The 26007-nt window shown below is 32.3% G+C and overlaps 1 protein-coding gene across 3 annotated transcripts in view; it reads left to right on the plus strand.

Moving 5' to 3' along the window:
• Nucleotides 1-20803, plus strand: part of LOC144848026 (dynamin-binding protein-like) — a 38435-nt gene extending 17632 nt beyond the window's left edge. Inside the window, exons 8-24 of one of the 3 annotated variants that reach the window (XM_078704689.1) lie at nt 3172-3335; nt 4076-4144; nt 6663-6786; nt 7738-7829; nt 8560-8615; nt 8900-8993; nt 9130-9235; nt 9691-9818; nt 10697-10801; nt 11989-12120; nt 12590-12751; nt 13730-13813; nt 15181-15363; nt 15790-15960; nt 16213-16432; nt 16859-16947; nt 17189-20803. In XM_078704689.1, the coding sequence (XP_078560815.1) occupies nt 3172-3335; nt 4076-4144; nt 6663-6786; nt 7738-7829; nt 8560-8615; nt 8900-8993; nt 9130-9235; nt 9691-9818; nt 10697-10801; nt 11989-12120; nt 12590-12751; nt 13730-13813; nt 15181-15363; nt 15790-15960; nt 16213-16432; nt 16859-16947; nt 17189-17365 (2156 nt within the window). In that variant the 3' untranslated portion in view covers nt 17366-20803. The remainder of the gene's footprint in view (nt 1-3171; nt 3336-4075; nt 4145-6662; nt 6787-7737; nt 7830-8559; nt 8616-8899; nt 8994-9129; nt 9236-9690; nt 9819-10696; nt 10802-11988; nt 12121-12589; nt 12752-13729; nt 13814-15180; nt 15364-15789; nt 15961-16212; nt 16433-16858; nt 16948-17188) is intronic. The other 2 variants (XM_078704690.1, XM_078704691.1) reach the window with 2 other exon arrangements.
• Nucleotides 20804-26007: the final 5204 nt, after the last annotated feature.

Consider the following 26007-nt stretch of genomic DNA (forward strand, 5'->3'; position numbering starts at 1 on the left):
AGTAAACATAATTTAACTGACAAATTAGCATTAGTCAAAGGTATGACAAGCATTTTCCTAATAGCCAGGATTAGTATACCGTCAGTTGCATAGGGATTAATGGCATGGTCAACATCACCATAATAGTTAATACAGAGGCCTATAATATTTTTTAGCCAAATATGAAATGTTAAAATGACAAGGGAAATCAACCCAATATTTTGTTCAATTATTATTAATTTGAATGACATGTTTTTATATTTTCGGCCATGTTCCTTTGGCCTAGACCTATAGTATTAATTATATGAGTTAGTTATTTCGTCTAAAGATCTGTGTAAATAGCAAGGTGACACTTTATTTAGATTATTTTGCCATCTATTGATGAACATTTTTTTTTTTTTGATCTTTTTTTTTCTATTTAAATCCCTGTTCGTTTGATATACAGTATGGTGTATGTAATATTGTTATCTGTTGTTAAAGATAAATACCGTTGTTATAAGTTATTATTTTTTTTTTTTGAATAGTTGAACGTCCTTTGGCCGTACATTAGGTATAACAAATTAATAGCATTATTCCTATCTGCGTTAGGAGAGGGTTCAGAACGCAAAAACAAGACACAAATTTACACAAATGTAAAGGAGAAAATGCACAGAATTTTTCCCCAAGGATATAGATATTAGTTAACATTATTATGTCTTAAAAAAATTATTTTTAATCTAAATTCATTTATGAGGTAAACAATAATAGCTTATTTCTCCATGGTTACTATGTTAATAATGAAAGAATGTATAGTTTCTATGACATACTTCTTGGAACAGAAACTGTACTTGAGAATTATTGTAGATAGAAAGCCATTAGATCGTAATCAGTTTTAAACTTCCCTTTTTTAAGACGACAAATAACAAGGTCTAAACAAGGAAGCCACACAGGAAAGAGTAGTTCACTATACGACATGGTGTTGAATGAATGTTTATGTTTTGAACAATCGCACTTATAGTAGTGTGGAGAGTTTAATATACAAAAACTAGTGTGCAGTAGTTGTTATATACTATTATACAACTTTATACTATAAATCAACTATGTTTCCTGGGAGTTTTTTTACAAAGTTGTTTAGAAACAGTAACAGATGTTCCTTGTATACAAGTAGTACTATTTTCTATTGTAGAGGTTAGTGGTAGTAGTAGCAGCATTCTTATTCTTTTGTAGTATTTCATTAAATAATTAAAGTAATTAATCAGTATATACAGTAGGCAAAGTAAGTAGGTAAATAAAATGTAATTAATCACTTTTAATTCGAAATATAGTTACTAGTAGAAGCAAGATAATTACTTTGTTTTTTTATGTGTGAAAAAGGTATGTACAATTAACAAATGAATATTATACTTGAAGTGAAATGGGGTGTAGGTATGTGGCTATTGTATACCTGTCCACAATGCAGTAGTGCTAATCTTAACAATGAACTTTGCATACCAAACTAGAGATTAAATATATTAATATATTTTCCTTTTATTTTTTCCATATTGTATAATATTTTATTAAAAAAACATTTTTATTTTGTATTTAATAGAAATACGATATAAAAGAAAGACATTTATTTATTTTGTTCAGCAAATATTTTTAACAATTTCTGTCAATTCAGATTTTTTTTTATTATTTGTAATTTTCTATGATGATTAAAATGTAGAATATCAAAATTGTTCAGGTGTTTCAGTCTAAATTTAGAAAGTTATATCTCCCAAATTTTCACATGATTACCTTTGTACCTGAAAATCATTCAAGCAAACACTTGAAATTGATATTAAAGTATAGTTTTAAAAATCCTTCCTTGTTGGATTTTTTATTTTGGTATATAATGGCATTACCAACACATGATAATGATTTCCTGGAAGAAGAATTAGGTAAGATATAAAAACATTTATTAAGGAAGATTGTGGTGTACATTTAAATACTGTAGTTCACAAAAATAATAATTAAACAATAACCTGTGACTCGCAGTCTAATGGGCTGAATTGCACATAGGTGTGAACGACACAACTTTCTTCTCTGCTAAGGGTGTGTCATACAGCTACAACCACATGGTGCTAGTCTGTCCACATTGACAGGGGCCGACATACAGTAGACTACTACACCGCCTAGTCGTCCGAAAGATGCACTAGGTTCATATGTGTATACACTGGACCTCCAGTTATAAGTCCTTAATCTGAGAAAACTTGTTCTACCACCTGAACCATTGTCGAGGAGTGCCTTGAACCTGTGGTGATTTTACAGCTATGAATTTTGGCACCCCTGTCTTAACCGCTAGACCACTCGACTGCAAAATATTGCAAAGGCAATGGAATGAAAGTTTATTAAACATTAACGTAAACGTAGTGACAGTATGATTTAAACAATTTATTGAAAACATAACAAAGATCAAGATATTTTGTTTTTACGCTGATGTATTTCAGTGCATAACTGCGGCCCCAGTTCCTTGTGAGATATTCAATGGCTGTATATTTACCAATCACAGTTCAAGTGAGATAATTCACTTAAATACTCACTTAAAGTCAATAAATAGTTAAGGATTTCCCTTAGTATACACTTACTGTAGGATAGGAGAATGTTTAATTGTAAGTTTTTTCCTAGCCTAAAAGTGTGATTGTTGAATATGGCCACTGCTTGATATGTGTTCTTTCTGTAATAAATGTCACCAAGTCAGGACAAAAATGAACATTGAATTCAGAGGATCTTAACATCCTAGATATCTGGTAATATTTGTCATAACAACAATGATGACACAAAGGTTAAAACAGGACATTACATTGTCATTAAGCATGTAAAAGGAAAGTTGAGGATCTTAACATCATATGAATATCATCGTTATTCTTATGTGATTTGGAAATAGATTGAATTGAAATGAATAGGTTCAATAATTTGCTTTAAATAATATTACGATGATGTCACAAAGGTTAGGGTTATTACCTGTCATTTGTCATGAAAAAGAATTTGTATTCACCATTCAGTGGCTAAGTGAAATGCTTGTTACCCTTACATTTTAAAATTCTCCTATCTAAAGTGAATAGCACTTAATGAAAATAAAATATTCAAATATTTATTAATTTTAAGTGAAATAATTAGTATTTAAGGGAAATATCTCATGTAAGTATGATTGATGAATCACTACTAACATATTTTATTCAATTGTATTTACAGAGCAGATAGAAGAGTTGGAACCGGACCAAGAACTAGCTGCCAAGAAAAAGAAGGCAGAGATGAGAGAGAAAGTTGTGACTGAGCTCTTAAATACAGAGGAGGCTTATCAACGGGACATTACCCTATGTCGTCAGGGATTCATGACTATCTTAGAAGACAAAGAGGTACATATTAAACAATTAAAAATTGTAATTAGTAAAAATAATTTTCACTGTTCATGTGGTGTACCAAAAACACACAGATTTGTTATTGCTTTTTTTTCACCATGCAAACATACAGATGATTTTGGTGGCAATGGTTCATACTATTCATTCTATCACATCAAAGGCTGCGGAGCAACAGAATCATCCATGCATGTCTACATACCAAATTGTGATTGTAACTTTCTGTTGTTTCACAATTTTTGGTGTTAACTTTCTGGAATGTAAAATTGTGTATTTGATTATCAAATTAATGGTGGTATCATTTGTATTAAAGGTGTAATTTTTTATAGAAATAAGGAATCATCAGAAATATTTGACTGCAGTAACCACATTTTTTACTGCATAATGTATGATTTTAGTAGAAGTTTATGAAGCAGTGACTGCAAAAACAATGTATAAACCTTGTATTTAAACATGTTACACAGAGTAAACAATATGTAGTTACTGCAGTTACAGTATATGATTCTTCAAAATGATAATTTCAAATTTAAATTTGTGCAAGATTACTTTTTCAACTGAATTATTTTCAATGGCACCATTAAATGGGTTTAATTTAAATTGTCTTATTTCTTCCCCTCTCCATCCCCCCCCCCCCCATCTTTTTATTTTTGGTATATATCTTCATTGTATTTTCATTTGTTTTATCCTTTTCATTGTGTAACCTTGTTTTCTCCGTTGCCCTTTGTAATCTATCATTTCAGGAGGAGATAAATTCAATTCTTACAAGGGAGGTTGAAGATGCATCTGACAAAACAGAGGATAAAAAGAAGGTGCTTCGAAAATTCCACATCCTATCATGGATTGTTTTTAATATTCTATTAATTCTTATAAGCAATAACTATTCACTTTTATTGGCATTTTGGAGCTCTAAATCATTGCATTTTATCATCTTGGCATTTCTTACATCATATATTATTTAACTGGATTGCTTTATCTTTTTCACCAGGACAGTGGTGTTGGGTTTTTTATTTTTCATCATTCAATAAGCTCTATGCTTGGAATTAATACAGGATTTATATGTACACTTCTCTTGGATCTTTCCTTCTAATGGTTTCTTTCTATTTTAACATCAAGGTTGAGGTTTAGCAATGCAGTTTTAACCTGTTCTTTATCTTGTAACACAATCATTAATATTGTTCATATTATTAATTACTATCTACCTATCTGGGATTCTTTCGACACTCTTTGTCATATCAATCATTTTCCTTGGTTTTCATTGGTTTGTCTATGCTCTTAATATGGTCACTTATACTGCATCTATGTTGTATTATTATTTAGCACATTTCTTCATTGGTTATTTTTTATTTACTGTATTTTTGCATTAACAGTGTACAGATTCAATATATTGCATCTGCTTGTATTACCCAACTTAAAATAGTTATTATTCAATTAGTATAATTCACCATCTAACCTTAGAGAATACTATAATTTCAAATTTAAATGAGCTGTTACTTATGTTTATGCTCCACTCAATGAAATGGGATCATGTACTATAAGGAAGTCACACGCGTGTTTCCAATGTTTTTAGTGATTCCCCATCTCCCATAAAAGATTGGTTCACACTAGGATGCAACGCAAGCGAGTTGACCAATGGCAAGCGGCAGTTTGAATAATCAGTCGCTTGTGATTGGTCAAATTGCTGATATTTTCGTTATGTTGCAAAAAAACATCTTAAATGGTGCAGAAAGTCTTAGGAAAGTCAGGACTAAGTGCCTGAACAGTTAAGGCAGGCACACCATCACAAGTTCAAGTCACTACTCAACCATGGTTGGTTGTATAATAAGTCTTCTTGGATAAGGACTTAAACTGGAGATCCAGTGTTCACATTTGGCTCATTCAGCCCCTGTTGTGGACAGAGGAACAAGCGCTGTTTGGTGGCAGCTCTCGACACGAAGGACCCTTAGTAGAGCAGAAAGTTATTGTATGTGCCGTCCACACTTGTGTGCAATTCAGCTCAGTTAGGATGCAATAGACAGGTTATTCCCCCACATTTTATAGTTGAACTGTTGACATTCTATAGATGATATGCTAATAATCCGCTGGGATGCCATTCCACTGCGGATGAAGCTAGCTAGAACATATTTACTGTAGTGCCCTTTTACTGCTGGCATTATGCTACAGTACTTGACACTTCCATGCTGTATCAACAGGACAGACTTTCATAGCAGTACCCGATATTTCCAGACAGTCTCCAAGTTTTTCAGATCTAATTTTGCTTTACTTTTATCAACATACTATATTGCCGTTAAAATATTTAGAATGTGTATGATACTAACAAATTGGATTTCTAAATTTATAGCATCGTGTGATCCTATTTAAAATAAATAGTATTTCTTAAATGGTAAGATATCATTATTGCTAATAATGAATTGTGAATGTCTTATTTAATAAAATATTATGGTATTATTTGTGTCTTACTAATTTTACTAATTAAAAATTGATAGGATGATAATTATTATTAAATATTATATTATAATAATAGAATAACTACTTATCAGGGAGTTGAATAATTGGTCAGATGTTTTTCCCGACAGACAGGTGGTTGTCAGTTGGAGTCCCACCCGAGTCTTCTCAATGTACTTAGTATAAAGATACAAGATACAACATACAAGAAACATTATTTGTCTTCATAAAAAAAACAAAGAAATGTCGGTTGTCAGCAATCCAATTAAAAGATACATATACATAAACGGACTAAAAAGTACAAAATTATGTCAGAGTATGGCAAACAAACATCTGACCAATTTATATCTGTAATTCATATTCATAGTAAAACGTAATTCATAGCTAATGATACAGTATATACTGTACTAATGTATACATCTAAAAGTTGGTATTCTCTACCATTAATACCCATGTTGTGATCATTATGATAAAGTGAAAATAACTGAATTTCATATTCTCTCATATTCCATGTAGCACCTACTGTATACCGATGCTGCAATAACTGTGGTAAAAATACTAAATGAATAATGTTGGAACCATTGAAGTATGCCAGGAACATCAGCTTATTTTTTATCATGATCAAATCCCAATGAGTTTCTTTTGGAAAATTAAAAACAAATAATCTAAAACTCTTTAACTTTTAAGTTTGTCGTATGTTATTCATATTATACATATCACATACTGTAATCTTTTAAATTTGTTTGCGATACAGGGATTGTGAAGAAAAATATATAAATTATTATTGTCTTTTTTATTTGTTATCTTTATAACTTTTTTTATTGCATTACACTACTAATTAATAGTATGTTTTTACTGAGTACATATTTTTGTTATAACTTTCAGACAAAAGGCCTGGAGCTAGATGTTCTGTTTGGAAACATTGAGCAAGTTATTGAAGTATCAAATCTGTTCCTAGAAGATCTTAGAGAAACAATTATGGCAGTACCTCCTGAAGATCAACTTATAGGTTGGTAATTTTAAAGATATAATATTAATAATATTCGTTATTATATAGCGCTTATTTAAGAATACTTCCAAGTTCTTACATTATTACCCCAGGTTCAAACGCGTATGGAAACATACTCCCATAAGGCAGCTAGTAATCCTATTTATACACCTGGGTGGAGAGAGGCAGACAGAAGTAAAGTATCTTGCCTAAGGATACAAGCAATGTGGCGAGAGTTGGATTCGAACTCATGATCTCACTCTAATCTAATGTCCAATACACTGTGCCACATACGCTCCTCATCATTTTAATATCGCATATAGTTATTTGACAAAAAATTTGATAAACAACAATATATTTTTGGTTATAATTCAAAGTTTATTTTGTCTTTATACAGTATAAGTGAAATCATCACTTTTTTTCTATGGAAGTGAATAAATGATTAAAACTGCAAAATGGCCTATTCAGAGTCTTTTTTTCATCTTCATTTTTCCATTTTTTGGGGGAGTACAATACATATTTAATATTGTATGATGTGCAGTAATCTTGTAGCTGTATAATGATGTTAATAGCCTTGCGCTAACCTTGCCTTGCCTAAATGGCAAAGGAGCATTTGTTTTTTTAAAAATTTAAAATTGCATGAGTTAATTTCCTATTGCGTCCTCCAATCTTAACCCAGTATTTACTTTTTTAGCAATTATTTATGCCACAAAGTCGAATGCAATAGCTAAAAATCTGGCCAACCCATTGATGCTGTGATTAGGAAACATAATTATTTTTTTTATGCCTTAAATGTTGATGATATTCATTCATTTGATGAAGTTGGTCATGACGACTGTAAAATGTACATGAGAGATAATGTTTTATAGCATTATTGTAATTTATGAATGTTTCTTGATATTCAGTAATCAATGTCCAATCTTTATTATCAAAAGTGAAATTGTATGTCGTAATACATTTTACATTCAACAGGTGAATGCTTTATGAAACATTGTAAAGATTTAGAAGATGTCTATAAACAGTATTGTAGAAATCATGATGATGCAACAGCATTGCTAGAAAAGGTAACATTACGCTTCTATATTTAGACCTATTGCTTTCCATCTATATATAAATTTACCTAAAGGCAACTTTCGGTAATCGTGCGTAACTTTTAGAATGTTTACTCAATGGTATAGAAAGTTGATAAATATTGTTGATACTGATTTTTATCACCTAATGAAAACCAGTGTACTAATTAAGTTTAGTTAGATAAATATTTATTGACAATTAAAACAAATTTAGGTTAAACGATTTAGCCCAAATAGGTGTGTTTTCCCGAATGTGGTATAACTCCGTCTAAACGTCAATGCTGAAACATACCCGCACACAATAATACGAGGATGTTTTTAATTATTGAATCTCGGTACACAACTTGATCACTTGTAATGTTAAACTTTTTAAGAAATTTATAATAAGTACTTATTTTTTGTTACTCTTTTTAATTTTGTTTTTGTTTCTTTTTTTTATTTTGTCTTTCCTCCTTTTAATCTTTCTTTTTTTCACCTTTTTTCTTGAGTTTCTTATTTTTAAAATTGTTATTGCTATATTTTCCAATTTTACTTTACTGCCTTCTTTTTTTTAGTTTTTCCCTTTTATTTCTTTTTTCCCTACTTTACTTTTTCCAATTTTTTAAAACTACTATGTTACCTATACCTTTCCAGAGGACATGGTAACAGGCAATTCAATTATGATTGATAAATATTTCACATTATTTGGCCTACTAATGCTATATTTTATTTTTTTTTATTTCAGTATGAAGAAAACAATGAAATTTTAGAATATATCAATCAGGGACTAGAAGTAGTAAGGTAAGTAACCTTGTTTGGTTTAACAGTAGAACCTCTATTAAGGTGATATTTTTGACCCATCAAAATGTCCAGCCAACCCCTATTCAATCACCCCTACACTTAATGAAGGGTCAAAGGTGTCACCTTAATAGGGTTTCTGCTATCTGGTCACTGAACACAAAGGTTTTTATTTTTGAGTAAAAATAAACAATAACATATTTAATAAAAATATTGCCTTACCATAAACCAATTTCTGTGATAAAAATATGTAGTGTGATTTCTTAAACTGAATGTTTTATTTTTAGAAAAAGCACAAATTGTTGGGATCTAGCTTCATTTCTTATAAAACCAGTTCAAAGAATACTGAAATACCAGCTTCTGATTGGCGAACTTGACAAGGTAAACATATAACAATTTTTTTTAGTATTTTTGTATCCCACTGAAATGAAACATCTGTTTGTTATGAACCCTTGAGATTGGTTGTGATTTTTGTTTTGACCTTTGACACCACAGTTGGGTTCTGATTTTTTTCCAGCATACCCCAGACAACCACAAAGACAAAAAGAAACTAAAGGAAGCCTGGACAACGATGCTAGATGTTGCTGCATCAATTAATGAATTCAAAAGAAGAAAAGATTTAGGTAAATTTCTATCATTCTCATCGCATCTTGTACATCATTGTTGATCTTAATAGGGACATTGTTTTGGTTGAATCTTGCATTAAAACACTGGTTCTCGTCAGATCATCAAAGTTATTAAGCAATGTTGGGCCCGCGGTTTCGTTCTAGATGGGAGACCATCTGGGAATCACGGTGGGGCTGTATACCGAAGAGTGAGAGAGTGTGGTGTAATGGTAATATCAGACTAGCATGTGATAGGCATGAGTTCGAGCCTATCTCTAACATACTGATTGCATCTTTAGACAAGATGCTTAACTCTCATTGCCTCATACTTCAGATGGGATGTAAAGCCGTTGATCCTGTGTACATCAGGTCAATCGCAAATTTTCCTCCTCCTGACTTGTTTCTGTACTGCATCTAAAATATGATGAGGATCTTTGATTTCTTTTCTTCAATATGGTTGTTTTTGTTAACAGTGATGAAATATCGTAAACAGCAAGCAGCCATAACAGACAAGCTAGGCCGCATTAACCTGCATTCTTTTAAGAAGAAAACACAAAGAATGAATCAACGCTGGACTCAGTTAACAGGGTTTAGTGCTCAGGTAACCTATCATAGTCATATTATAGTTATTGTGATAGCCTTCTATTTCCTCCTAAACAGTGGGGCTAATACTACCTTTTAGTACCCCTGAAGTGGCCCATTTAGGCTTAGTTATTTACCTGGGTAAATTGGTAACATAGCCATCAAAATTAGCAATAATTGGTCTATGAAGCCAACTTAGTGGGTAAAAACTAAGAGTAAGACTAAACGTAGTGTTAGAACAGCGATTTCCCACAATAAAATAATTTCTTGACCAACTTCTTGTCTACATCTGAATGCCACAACAGTGACATGGCAATATTCAGCTATTTTTACACCTCACTCAAATTTTAGCTCCATTCACAACTAAGCCAATCACTTAACATGTTTACATGTTTCCAAGATTGCCTAGTTATCTTGCTAACTTTTTTTCCACTTGTCATATGATCTCATAATGCAACACTGTTGATATACGAGTGTTCTGTAAACTTTTTATTTCGCTGCCTAAAATCTGGTTTCCGGGACCAAGCCGGACCGAATTATCTGACTGGACCAATGTAATAATCTATATACTGTATAGAATATGGATCTGTAGGTCTCTGGAAATTGCATTGTAATTTATTTGGAAGGTAAACTTTTGTAACACACAAGATGCATGTCACTGAAATTGCGTTTGGTATGTTTTTCGGTGAGATCAAACCACAGGCCCTTCTCATAACCATGGTGCATAGTTTGTGGAACGTCGTGCAAAACAATACAATTTTAGAGGAATGTTTTGAAACTTCTAGTACTCTATAGCTATAATGATAATTTTGCACTACAGAATGTAATTTTTTTTCTACATTATGTATTTATAATTGTGTGTCGTTAAATTGTAGATTCATATTTTTATTTTTGTAGACTATAGATGAAGAGTTTGAACAAAGTGAGAAAAGGTTCAACACTTTAGAAAGAACCATCAAGATATTTGTGAAAGATATTAATGCATATTTAGAACACCTTAAGGTTTGTGTATTATACTTGTTACAGAAAAAATAGAAAAGGGCATACGCAAAGCATTGTTGTTATGCTGTTAAGGGCTCGCGCTCTCCAATTTTCCTCAGACAAAAATAGGGTAAAAAACGGGCATTTATCGAATAAAAGAATCTATTTAGGTGTTATATAATATACAAATGATGAATGTTTATGTGTTGGATGGTGAGAATATTTTAAACAATAATATCCAAACATAGTGTATGCTATTTGAAAAAATCGGCATGTTTAGTAACCAATAATTACAATTGTGTATCCTGATGTGTATTGCACATATTTTCGCTTTTAGATGGAAACCTCTTGGAAATATGGAGTGACTTGGGTGATTCCAGATCAAAACACAACAATAAATTCTTGTAAAACTCTACTATAATATAGTGAAACCAATTTAATACTTTAGTAAACGTTTATAAACAAAAATCTATCATAACTGAAACCAGATGAAAATATTGATAAATCTCATGCAGTCAGTACATAAAATACTCTCAAACTATTTCCTGTTATGATAATTTTAATGGTAAAATGTATTTGGGACTTTTGGACCTAAAGAAAAGTTTGGTTTTGGGAAAATTGACAGTTTTCAGAGAGTTTGGTATTTTATATCTATAACACTAATTACAAACTTCTAGACTATTTTACTAGCCTATTAGTTTGCCACCCTATTAGTTTGCCACTAAAGGTGTGCATGCTTTTGACAGACTAAAGGTGCGCTTATGTTGACACAGGGCCTCAACTAAACTGCGTCGTCATATAAGCAAATGACAACTGAATACAACTGACAGGCGGACATAAAATGTAGACATAAACTCAGATGCTTTCAATTCCTCTCAATTTCCCTTCCCCCCACTATTTTTTCAGAACTGAAAACACTTTGAATCGCGACATGCAAGCAGTAAGGGTAACCAGTAGCAATCAGTTTCCATATTAAGCGCTCTCACATGCTGGTTTTTATACATTGCATATAATATATGTGAATTGCGTTGTGACACGCTTTGGTAACCACTGCCCGTTGCAATCAGTTCAAGTATCGACATAATCGCTCGCTCACTCGTTCCGTTGATCGAAAGTCGACATAATTCATTTTAGTTGAGTTGAGTTCTGTGTTGACATAAGCATACTGTAACAGTATCTCTTTACAATTTAAAAAAATCTTTTTTAAGGATGCAACCGCTACTGAAGCTATTGTAGGAGGAGACATATCAGAGTATTACGCCAACCAGTCAAATTTAAAACAAGTTAACAAATATGAGGCAGCTCAGAAAAGAATTGCAAATAAACTTTATAAAAACTATGTAAGTATTTCACCTTTTGAACATCCCTATAAGGGGACACTGAAACATGAAACTATGAGGGGCAGAATAAGGCAAACCCCTTTTCAAGGGACACTTTAATGGATCCTGAAGGTGTTCTCTTAATCATGTACTAAGATTTCAAATCATAATATATTTATGGAAATAAATTAATTAATAAGGAAATTAATTTAATACAGTATTTTCATAAAACTTTATTTTAAAATTTTAAATGACTTGGTAGAAAATGTAAAATTAAAGCTTTCAAAGTGAGTGTATTTTAGGCTTGTTTTTATACAAAAGAGTTGGAACTGTGGTGGCAGATCCAGGATTTTTAATTAGGGACCTATCTTTGCATTTGCCAAATTTAGGGTGGTCCATTCCCTTTCATCTACCTATAAACTTGAATACATGTGTTAGGAAATAATATACAGTTAATGGATTGTAATATCCTTATTTTATCTGTTTTCAGACCTTGTTTGTTCAACAACGAGTGATTTCACCCTTGAACCTTCTACTGATTATGTTTCAAGGGCCACATAAACTTATACAGAAGAGATATGACAAGTTGCTTGACTATGATAGTTGCATTAACAAGGTGGAGAAGACAAAAGATAAAGATAAACTCAAGGGGGTAAGTTATTATATTGTTTAATATCTATGTTGTTTTGTGTTCGACAAGCAGATGCCCTTGTATTTGGACCAGTGATTGATAAATGAGGCTTGTTTGGTTTTATGTTCACCTACACAAACCTTGCACTACACACTGCAACAATTGACTCTCTCTCTCTGTCAGGATTTCATTTTCAGTTATATTAAATTTCTGAAACATTAATATTAATAGCAATGTTTTCATAGTAATAAAATAACTACCCCATTCTGATAAACCATTAAACTAATCTGTGAATATTTAAGACATTAAGATAATAGGGACTTTTAGATTGAGTGAACATGCACACGGTCACTTCCATATGGTCGTAGTCGACTGTTTGGCGTCAACAGATATGTGAACATTTAGATTAAGTGGACATTTACGTTGACGTGCAAGTGAACGTATGACATACTAACTTTTGCTCGTCTGTGGTGCTTAGGTCAAGTATGTAGCTTATGCCTAGCCTAGATATTTAATTTTCTGAATGAATGCTGAACCTGTATTATTAAAAGCTTTTTTTAAAATAACCAATACAAATCCAATTTGATTGAAATTCACTTTACTACATTCTCAGGAAATTATCGCGACATTTTCGGCCATGATTTTTTATAAAATTTTGTAGTGTTATGACGTCATACGTCCGCTAGTACTCATGTCACAGAAAATGCCACTAAACAAGTGCGTCCCCTAGGATAACTACCTCCTAGGACAGATACCCTAGGATAATTATATTATAGGACAAATACCCCTAATATAATTATATCCTAGGACAACTATCCTAGCATAGGACAAAGGACATTTGCATGATGAATACTGTATTTTCAATGTAAATGCGTTTAAATGTGTTTTTGATAAAATATGTATCTGTAGATCTGCTATGTGTTTAATTGTACTAAAAGTCAAAGAAACAGCAAAGTCAACGTCCTTTTATTTTTGTTTCTTGTTCTGTTAAACATGCAGAAACAACGAGATAAGATAGAAAGGCTAAGGGAAGAGTTAGATGAAGATGTCGAAGGAAATACCCTTCGTAAAAAATCTAAGGAGGTTTGTTTTTGATGTGAAAGTATTGTGATGCATGATGTTGTGTACAGGCTAATAGTTATTATTAGAATAGCGTTAGTAAATTGGTCAGATGTTTGCCTTTGTAATTGTACTTTATGCTAATAAGAACATGTGGGATTCGAACTTACAACCTCCATTTAGGTCATGGCGATCACACCTCTAGATCACTGAAAAATTACGCTAATGGATATGGTTTTTAGATTTAAGCCCAGGGAAGCAGCGGGTACAGCACAAGATGATTATTTTTAATAACTTCTGCTAAAAAATAAGTAATTCTTGGGTATGCCTCAAACCCGATTGTTTTAAAAAGTGTTCTTAAATGTACGTAAGTACAATTATGTCAGAGTAGTGCAATTATCTGACCAATTAACTTAGCTCCTTGACGCAAAGCTATTTTTCAGTAATTATTATTCAGAATTTAGTATTTACATTTTGCAGGGCACTATCCATAATAGTACCCTGCAACAACAATGCATTATCAAATTTGCTAAGTAGGCTAACTAGCGTTGAAAGTACTCAGTTTAAATCAATTTAGCTTATCAAAAAAAAAAGGAGGGGGAGGAGGTGGGGGGTTTGTCATGCATACAACAGCTAAATGAAATTCTTAGTTAGTGTTTAATCTCATTGCCTCCAAAATATGATAATAATTATTAATATTAATTGTGTTGTGTCTTATGCTTTAAACTACCTGTTCATTCTTAAGTGTTGTGTTGTAGTAAATAGTATTTAATGCCTTTTACATTGCACAAAATTATTTTTAATATGGCAATTGTACAATGATTTTGCATACAGTATGTATCCTAGCGTCTAAAAGTAGTTGTTCTATATTCCTACCAATTGTTATTTGTAATTGTTGTATTACAGTATGATATATAATACAGGAAGTTGTTATGGCATATTTCGAGTAGTTCAAATACCATATTAAATATGTTGCATGAAGTGATGTAATTGTATGTTTTTTTGCTTTCTTAAATTGTTATTAAAATACGTTTTTTAACTGTTTCGTTTTAAGTTCATTACTAATTATTTTCAGGTTGTTTGTTTTTTTTTCAAATGTAATATGTTTTTTTCTAAGTTTGTTTTTTTGTTTGAAACTTTTGAATTTAACGTCATTTTGTTTTAGAGAATGATGCAATAGTTACATTTCTTATTTATCTGAGATTTAATTTTTTTAAGATTTGTAAATCATTCAAAGAAAGCTATGTGCAGTTTTTAAACTATAGCAGAATTTCTTTGATGAAAATATAATATATTCTGGCTATGATGCAAAATGTTAATTTCTATGTATTTTTGTTTTAATTGAGTACTGTACAGTTATGTGATTTAATCATTTGTTTAATCTTTAAAAGGTGACTGATGAGAAAGAGGTTGCACGGAAGAACTATGAAGCATTAAACATACAGCTTAAAGATGAACTACCTAAGCTATGTGAGATGGCTAGCTCTTTGTTTAAAGAGTGTGTAGCAGCTTATATTGAGGCAGAGAGTGACCACATACACTCCACACTCAGACAACTTCATCCATTACTTGAGGTTAGTAGAAACTGCATGAGATAATCATTTCTAAAATCATTCAACACTGTTTGATAACCTAGCCTTCCTGCAGCTCTTGTCATCCATTCATAGAAGTACCCATGAAGAAAGTCTATCTGAAAATTATGAAACTGGTATTACAAATATGTATACAATAATATTGTAAGTTTAAATATTGTAAATGGGCCTATAGTCTGCTCCTATTAATATTTTTTATAGCATAAAATACTTTCACTGCATCAAACTGTGTGATTATATCGCCATGCATATTTATATTAAACAATTAAAAAAATGTTGAGGCCTAATAAATACATAACCATGTGAACTGCATTGGTTTGTTACACTACATTACATAGAATTACAGATTGCATATGACAAAGTGTATATTAGGTTTATTCTATCAAATTCCTTGATTCATTCGTACAGCTACCAATCGTAAAATCATCATGTACTGATAAGGTTATGGATGCATTTGAAGAAAGGCACACAGCAGAGGTAGAGAAAACGAAGCAATACAGTTTTGTTGCCAGTGGATTTGACAAAAAAGAGGTTAAAGAAAAGAAGTCTGTAAGGAGAGTATCATCTAACTTGGATCAGGTATTGGTGTTATATACATTTTTGCTCATTTTTTTTACAAATATAAAAGGGAACTATTTTTGTGCAGCTTTGTTCTCTCTTCTTAAATTGTTATTACCTCCCCCACACGGTAATGTAATTTGTGAGAGCTTTGGCATACATTGAATTATGTACTTCCGTGACAGTGTTTGAAATGCTACAATTTTAGAGTAAGCCATTTTCTTATGTACAATTTTTGATAATATATATCTATTCCTATATATTTGTTAAAAGCAATTAGCCTCGGTAAGTTCAGAGGTCAAACCAAAAGAGACCAAGGCCAATCAAGAACAGGTAATGTCTCGATACGGTAGTGAGCAACAATATCAAGTGACGGCAAGCTTCAAGGCTGCAGAGGATCTAGACATGACAGTCGCACAGGGAGAAGTGGTTGGCATTATCAAGCAACAAGATCCACGAGGAGGCCAAGAAAGATGGTTTGTTGATAATGGAGGTGAGAATATTTAATGTTAATGTGCTGTAAAATATTCACATTTTCTGCCCCATTGACAACTTCACAAATTTAGGTCTGCACTGTTCTCCGCATTCAAGTCACGACAATGCATGCCATTTAATGCCTGGACATTATAAATTATACGATCCGCAATGTTATGTACGGTAGGTCACATAGTCTGCATGGGCAACCTATGCGTGTATCATTCCGAAACCCTACGTGAAGTATGCTCAGTCAGTGTCAAATTATGATCGCCTGTGTCGTTAACTCGTCATGAAATGCCATTTCCGCAATGACATGTATGGGTGCGACCATGAATTATTCACAAATTTTAAATGCAGGCATTTCATGAATTGTTGAATCTTAATTTTTTAGACCATACAATTTTTCGTTATTATTTAACTAAAGATTATTATTTATGTTTAGCTTCCACTGGCTTTGTACCGCCCACTATCTTAACGCCATACAAATTACCATCTTATGAACAAGTTTTATCATCAGAGTGGAGTCCTCAGGTAAGTGGAAATGGTAGAAGATATAATACTGGCTTCAATATCTTAGTATTCACATTGTTGACAGGCAGTTTAGTTTTTACATATCTAATGTCAACGTCATGTAAACTGTTAAGAAGTTATGGAACTTGAGTAGAAAGAAACATCATGGAATGTGTCAGGAAAGTTAACTCTTAAGAAAGTGTATGAACCATGTAATGCTCTTGTATTATTAAAGTTAATGATTTTTATTTTTATTTAACAGTACTATGCAGCGTGGGATTTTGCTGCCACAGGCCAGCATGAACTAAGCCTTGTAGAAGGCTGTACAGTTACTGTCATCTCAGCCTACGATATGGAAGGCAACTCAGAATGGTGGTTTGTGGAAAAAGACGGACAGCAAGGTTATGTTCCTGCTGCTTATATCAAACCATGTCAATAATTGTAGTGTATGATTTAGTAATGCACCTTCTTCCATTTTACCAGTAGCAAGCTGGCCCATTCTACCATTCTAGCATAGCTAGGTAGGTACAATTTAAACTGCTTGACCTGTGATAGTAACTAGCAAGGACCATACTCACCAGCTAGCCCATCTAGACTCATCCTAACCAGCTAGGCCCATCATAGCCAATTATCTTATATCCTGTCTTAAATCGCTGTGCTTATCTTAACCTTGCTATCTCCAACATATCAAACCACTGGCTCATTCTAAAATACCCATGTCCTTCAACCAGCTACAGTAGGGTCATCCTAACTAGCTAGGCTCTCTAGTTAGAGCCGTACTAACTAGCCAGGCTCCCTAGTTAGAGCCATACTAACTAGCTAAGGTTCCTATTTAAAGCCTTAATAAACCAGGGTGATCGCATAATCTCCTTGACGACGGTAATACATGTTAATTTTAACAACAGTTGCGTAACTGTATGCTTAGTTAAGTTGGTGCTGGTGAATCCTCTAAGGCCGATTTTTACTTGAGCGATAACAATCAAAAATTAATAATCATCCTACATAAAACTATAGGATAACCATCTATGCTGCCTTTCATGAAAATAATATTTCCACATGTCCAATCAAATGACGTCATGATTAGAGCAATAATATTGTGACAATACAACAATGTAATTGTTCTATATGATTATGACGTCATTCGATTTAAAAGCATAACAGCATAAATGGTTATCCTATAGTTCTAGAATAAAATTTTATCCAATTTCTTTTGTGTTGTGTTTATGTAAGAAAAATATATGTTTATCTATTTATTGTCCTATTGTGTAGCAGCCTCTATTATGCAAAGAATGTGATTTTCATCTTGTCTTAGCATGCTTTTAAGAACCCATCTGTTCGGTATGTTTGATGAAAGCTATGGCAATACCGAGACATAACATAAAAAGCCACTAGACTTTGTCACAATAGATACGATTGTACAGATTTTAGATTTGATGGTTAATGTTAAGGTTATAAAAACGTTTTTAAAAGATCATAATCTGTATGTTATAGGACTTGTTGTATTGTGTATTATGTAAAGTAACAAGGGTATTTAAATTTAATAAACTTCATAATTATTTAGTTTAATGTTTATTGACGTAAAAGAATATGAAATGATAGTCAGAGAAGTTTGATAATTTTACAACCTGTAATAATTCACACCAATTATTGATGCGATGCAGGGCCAGAAAAACATGGTGTTGAAAAATGCAAAACATTCACAACGTCACATATTGTGTCCATGATGTAATGCAGTACACAAACGTGTGGAGATTTACGGTCAGAATGTGAATATGTACTTCAATCAATCAATTGTTTCATTTTTAAAATGTCATTCCAACAATCATTGATCATAGCACTCTCAAAAAAGAAAATCAGTAAAAATGAGTTACAGTTACATGTATGTAAGTATGTGAATATATCTGCATTTGTAAGTGTGGTGTGGGAGGGGTGAGGAGGATTGCGGAGATTGAAGGCATTTGAAAATAGGTCTACACACAATCACTCCTCCCTCTGTGAGGGCTATCTTTGATCAACAACTTAATGATGTAAAGTATATAGCTATAAAAATACTTTATTTAATCATTGATTACTGTAATACATTGTGCTAGTGTAGATAATTTTAAATGTGTCTGTACAGTGAATATATTGTAAAGTATAATAAAGTATTAATCCCATTCCAGATACTATTTTATTTAAGTAATAAATATCAGTAAATATGTATGTAATTATTGTATAGTAGATTGAGTATTTGATCTATTTATATTAGGCTAAGTAAAAAAAATGTATGGATAGTTATAAGCAGGGTAAAATGTTTTTTAAGAGTAATGCACCCTTTTCCAAGAATCAACAGGTCAATTCTGTGATACAGCACCACATGCCTATCATATGCCTCCTGTATAATGGAATGACCTATATCAAATGATACACATGTTACGCTGTATCATGGATGCCTTATATAGTAGTACTGGACAAATTCCGAGTATTATACCGTGTAATGTCCAAGAAATAATTGGGGAACAATTATCTGAAATAATGTTTTCAATTATTTTTTCTGTTAAGTTTGTATTCTAAACTTATCTAATTTTAATTCGGAGACGGTTGTTTTCTTAATAATCTGATAATAGGCAATAGTAGTCACCCTAAATCATTGTAACTGTCTTTGTGTTTAAACTAAAATATGTTAAAAGTCTAGTTTAAAAGGTAGTGATCACTTTAATTTGGTTAGGCTCTGTAATCGTGTTTTATGGACCCATATTTATGATAATGTATACTGTACAAGGTAAATTCCATCAGAATTGTAGTTTGACGTACTCTGGTGTTTTTCTTTTCTTTATCGGGAGAAAATATGATGGTTTAACTGGCCAATATGTTCAAGGTAACATAGTTTGACTGTACTAGTTTTACAAACGTATTTCATATTTGTCAAACGAGTTGACAAATATGAAATACGTTTGTAAAACTAGTACAGTCAAACTATAGTTGATGTGAATTAGTTGTTAAGAAAGGATATTGATAAAAATGAAACGGTAGCAATAATAAAAAGTAAGTATTCTGTGTTACGGTGAATTCGTGTTGGTATAGGTAGGATATGATAAAAGGACTGAAAATGTTAGTTGGTTGGTTTAAAACATTTTTGAATATTTACGCGCGTGTTATTATTGTGAATAAATGGTACCCTTTTGTACGCGCGCGTTTAATTATGATAATATTGTTACGCGCATGTCCAAACAACGCACGCGTTGAAATGATGTTGATGTTACGGACTATTAAGCCTGAAGAGGCAGATATAATTGGAATAAAATGTATTGGAACATAGTCTCTACTCCCTCCTCATAATACGAATAGTACTAGGTTGACCTACAATGATTTAAGAGTTTTATTTTTATTAAGTTGAATTAATACACGAAATGTTAATGTATTACAATGTTTATATATTGTACGCAAAACTCTATACTATAGGGTTAATCCTCTGAAAAGTTTTCGTACTGTATGATTTATAATTATTAAATTTTTTTATTTTTTAAAACAAATTCTCCCTTGTCCCCCTTCCCCTTTTTCTCCACATCAACGACTCCCACATTACAATAAGTTATATATGGTTATTATAATTGTACATGCGCATTTAAATTGTGCGTTAATTTATATTTTCCAGATATTAAAATGTTCTTTCGGTAAACGATATTTTTATTCACCGTATAATGACGTCAATGTCTTGAATATCAAATACTTGAGTTGACGTATTTGTACAATAGCCTACCAATACGTATTAGGTCTAGCAACTAAATTGTTCTAGTATAACAAAAATAATCTTGTTTGGTTCAGTTTTGTAAGAGTTTGTGAATAAGATATTATGCAATATACTGTATACAAAATAAAGCAAGTCGTGATAGCCGTATCTAATTAGTTAATATTCTTTTTGTCGGCCGTATTGATTAATGTCTGTCGATGTGCCCATATATGGACATGATGATGTCATATCACTACCATATTTGGGGACATCACATTTTTTGTCACATAAACTAAGTTTGGTAGTGTAGACAGAGCTTATAAACCTTTCATAGGCCTATATAACATTGGAATTAATTAAAATCGATTATTCATCACAAATGAAAACAAAAATAAAACAATAAGCTGTTATTTAGCTGATTTATTCAAATTCAAACAAAAATGTACAGATAATAAATAATACAAAGTAATCTAAATGCCAAGGGTTCTCATAAGCGAACTTAACTTACTGTATGAAGACTTTCCTTTACAGAAATACAAATAAATATTTGTAATAGCTTACTGAAATACAAATGTTGATAACATTCTAAAACAATAATTCAATAAATTTGCAAAGAAAATAAAATTTAGGTAAATTAAACAATAAAGAAACTGAAATGAAAAATACTAAAAGTTCAAATTCAAAACCATTTAAAAGTTTACAGAATCTAGGAAAGAGTGACTGAGAATAGTTCGAGTAAAAGAAGGAGGGTCACACGGAGGAAAGAAGGAAGATACAACACAGTCAATAATACTGTATTAATGAAGGAAAGATATCTTCTCATAAGTGGGACGTCCAAAGTTTTTACCCGTAAATGAAGTATCTTGTAAACTACGTTTGAAAACTGGCTCTGAGGGGTTATGGATTGGGAGTAATGGCTTAACACACGTCTTAAACACATCACTAAGAAGGGGGTTAGTTGAGAGGGGAAGGGTGAAGATACTGGAATTTGGAGGTAATAGAAGTTCAACATAATTGGAATTGTGAGTGTCAGCCAATTTTCATATGTTTCCGTGTGTGTTAAAGATATATTGTACCCCTGAAGCAAAAATTGTTGGACATGCCATTTTAATGTCACATAATAGTTATCCACTTTGACCCAAAACCCAGCCAGGGGTGCAAAGATAATAATTGTGCAATCTTAATGAAATATATAATAATGTCTCCATTCATTATTGGGGCTGAGTAAGAACAATTTGAAAACTAGAGCTGCTATATCACTGGAAATAACATTTAATTTGAAATAATATGAAATGAAAATAATGTCACCACAATACAGATCAACAACGTGGAGACTTACAGAGAAGAACAAGGATAAGTTAAGACGGAACGCAACGTTCCCGGGTCCGCAGCAAAAAAGCGAGGTCAGAACAAATTACTTAGATACTTATATAGAAAATCTTTAAAATGCACTAAAACTTCTTGTATCTGTTGTCTGACATGTCACACAGATACAAATTGAAGGGAGGGGAGATGTCCTATCACTGGTCATTCCATATTAAATTTATCTAACACTGTTAATGCCATAGCACTACACACCTAACGCCTTAACTTTTTTTTCATGTGGTCCTAAATAATAAACATGTCAATTCTGATTAGTCTGTGTAGTATGAAAGTATATGACATATGCATTGTTTATTTCACCATTACCAACCTCACGAAGGACTAACGCATATTATCACAGTATATGGCTTTTGTTTTGTTGCCGAGCTCTACCTTTTTGTTGAGATTTAATTTAGGTAGGCCTATGTATAGTTATTTACTTTATATAGGTCTCACAGTACAGAAACACACTCACCCTCAAACACATTTATGTGTAGCAAACCTGAAGGTATATCAATCCCATACACATCATTTATGTATTAAAATGTATAATTAGTTAACGCTGAAATCTAATTATGTCTATTTTCAAATAACAAACATAGATATGAGAGAAAGCATTGTCTGGCTTTGTTGCCAACATTGCTGTCTCCTCACATTCCTACTATTAGGCCTATATCCATAAACAGAGATCGTTTGCCAAAACTGATTGACAAATCCTGCCAGGCATCATCATGACACGTCTTCTAACAAATCCTCATGTCAGACACCTCACAAACATTACCCACTATCCAAGAGCGCCACAACACAACCACTTATAGATGGACTAGCAGGACTAAGGTTTACAAGTCGACCATTGTTTCAGTGGATGTCCAGTGTACACATCAGGCTCGTGTGTACTTTAATAAACCCAGTTCATCTTTCGGAAGAGTAGGGTGTGTAATGGTCCATTCATCACCTGTCGTGGACAGACGGATAATCGCCGTTTGGTGAAAGCAATCGACACGAAGAAGGGAGAAGAAAGTTAATCTATCTGTCGTTCATACCAATGCTTAACATATCAGACTGCAAGACACAGGATATTCCTATACTATAATCTCCATTGACATTTAACAAAGGTATATGAGGAAAATCAAAAGAGGAAACCCCAAAATGACTGATAAAAGAGAGAAGTAACATGAAGAGCTTTGGAAGAGTGATGTCCAACAACAACTTCCATAAACAATAATATATTGCCAATATTGAAATAAGGGTTTTAAACCTTATTTCAATAAACCTTATTTCAAAATTGGCAATACAATATTTTTTACTTTTTATTATTTCTTAAAAAAGAAATAATAAAAAGGAAAAAAGAGTTGTTTTTAAATAAAAAATCAGCTTAATGAATATCAAGACAACCCAATGAGACTATAGCTGTAATAATGTAGGAAATGATCAGACAGATAATGATAGTCAGGTTTATATATAAATAGAAATTGAAAATCAAAAGGTATGATGGGAAGCAATTGCAAACTACTAAAATAATTATATGTGACTATAGCAACTGAGTATTAAAAGTTGTCTTTTAAACTGTCAACTGTGTTATATCTTCAACGCATTTGAAATTTAATTCGTAATACTAAGCCTCATTAGCAATAATATTTCGGTCCGGGAACATCTGCAAGATATAATCGTAAAAATGATCTGTACATTATGCTGCTTATTATAACACATACCGGTAAAAGGTATCCTGCCAAATTTCATACATTATAATTTATACTTCAATTTCTTTTTATATGAACGACGTTTTCTTAGTTATTATTTGCTATGTTATGAGAATTTGCATGGTATGCCGAAATCATTTATACAATCACACTCATAAACATTCATTATTTGTATACTATAATATAATTTAATTTATGACAATTACAAAGTTAGACTGAATGTTAAGGTACTAAATTAGATTAAAATAACCATTTTGTCTAGGTGATATAGGATATGCCATTTTGGGTATAGGCTACCCTGGAGAACAACCACCCGGACAACTATCACCCGCCGAACAATTACCACCCGGAAAACTACCTTCTTAGGACAATTACCCACTAGGACAATTACCCACTAGGACAACTACCCCCTAAACCAACTACCCACTAGAACAGCCTACCCTAGGACAAGTACCCCCTGGGTAGGTAACAGTCAAAGCAATATTCCATATTTACTGGACTTGCAGTAAACGTATAATGTCATTAGACAGCATGACATAAGCTCTTTACGGTAAAACATTTGTTTTGGAAAAGAAAAAGAATGAACAAAATCAGGCCAATTGTATCGATAGTAAGGGGCTAAGAAAAAAATGTTTATATGATTTTCGATGACTGGTGCAGCTAGGTAAACTGTGTTCCTAGATTTCTATATGGCATCTTCATGTCAAATGTAATTTATTATTAGAAAAAAAGCAAAATAAATGAAATTAAATGAAAAGACTAAGGTGTAGGTGTTAGTTATTTTAGATGTGGTTGTCCAGTCCAATTGTCCTAACGGGGTAGTTGTCCTAGGTGGGGGGATTGGGGGGGGGGGGGGTAATCCCCCAGGTGGTAGTTGTCTACGGGGTAGTTGTCCGGATGACTTTTGTAGTATAGATCGTGCACAATGTTCAATGAAACTATACGTACGCGTTGCAATCTTACTACATATATAGCATAGAGCTTCCACACAGTTCTTGTCCTTCCATTGCCCAATGTTGTTGTTGACGTGGAGAAGCACGCAGTCTGCGGGTGTCTGAAAGTTTGTCCCTCTGTCGTTCGGTTCTACATTACCCCAAGGTGAATAGTCGTCGTAACCAAGAGATGTCCCGTCTTTCCACAGGAATTTCCCTTCTACTTCCTAAAAAATTATAGCCAGAGTAAATTGTCCCATCGTCACAATTTATACAACCAAGAAAAAATGTGTGTATAACAATATTTGTGACTAAATATTTTTAACTTACTAGGTCTGTGAGCCCAATCCATATGAACATATTTTTTCCATCTGACATATTTGTGGCCATTTCGTTAAGTTTCTCAGTTTTCAACATTGCTAAGTCTGCCTCTTGCTCTATACACCTCTTTTCTGCCTCAAACCATGTCGTCATGTTTTCATATAACTTAAAACACTTTTTTTCAAACATCTGCCATGATTCTGGACATTGGAAATCTGAAAGAAAAAACATGACATATTTTAGAAAGTGTATATAACTATAGAAGTTTAAATCTGAATTATTAAAATTGTAAATCAATACAAATGGAAAGATAGTTATACAAAAGGGACACGTTTGGAGCATGAATCAATAGCAAAGATAGATAACAATTTTATGAATACGATAACCAAGAACAAACTCGATGAAGCAGTATCATGAAATAAACATCAATTAATATTTATGGCATTCAATTATCTAGGGCCGGTAGACAATTATAAATATCTTGGTGTAAATATTGATAAATATTTAGGTTAGGATAAACAAATAAAAAAAGCTTTAACTGGCATGTAACTGTACTGTACATGTCTATAACAGTTGTGCCACAATAATTATTGTATTTTTATTTGGTCTAACTGGGATATATTGTATTTTAATTTTAATCTGCCCTTTTTATAGAAATCTCAGAACGAAATATATCCCTAATTTTTATTGTACATTTCCTTATAAAGTTAACCTAAAGCTATTGACTAACAACAATAATTCACAAATAATTAATTCTACAATTAATTAATTAATATTTGTGTTTAGATAAGAAATATTGTTGACGTGTGCGGATAATAATAATAATTATAAATATAATAAAAATAATTGGTGTATACGGCCACTGACGTCTATGTATTTTTTAAATAATATCCATGAAAAGGGAATTTAATTAAATTGGATCATTACTGCATAAAAGGTTACGAATTAACTCACAAGAACTATATGTTCCACTATATTTTTTTTAAAGCTAAAGCATCTTTCTAATTCTAGAAATTACTTAATAACAATCATGATAATTGAATGTCGACAAAACGTT

This window comes from Antedon bifida, chromosome 7 (assembly GCF_963402885.1).
Source record: "Antedon bifida chromosome 7, ecAntBifi1.1, whole genome shotgun sequence".
Lineage (NCBI taxonomy): Eukaryota > Metazoa > Echinodermata > Crinoidea > Comatulida > Antedonidae > Antedon > Antedon bifida.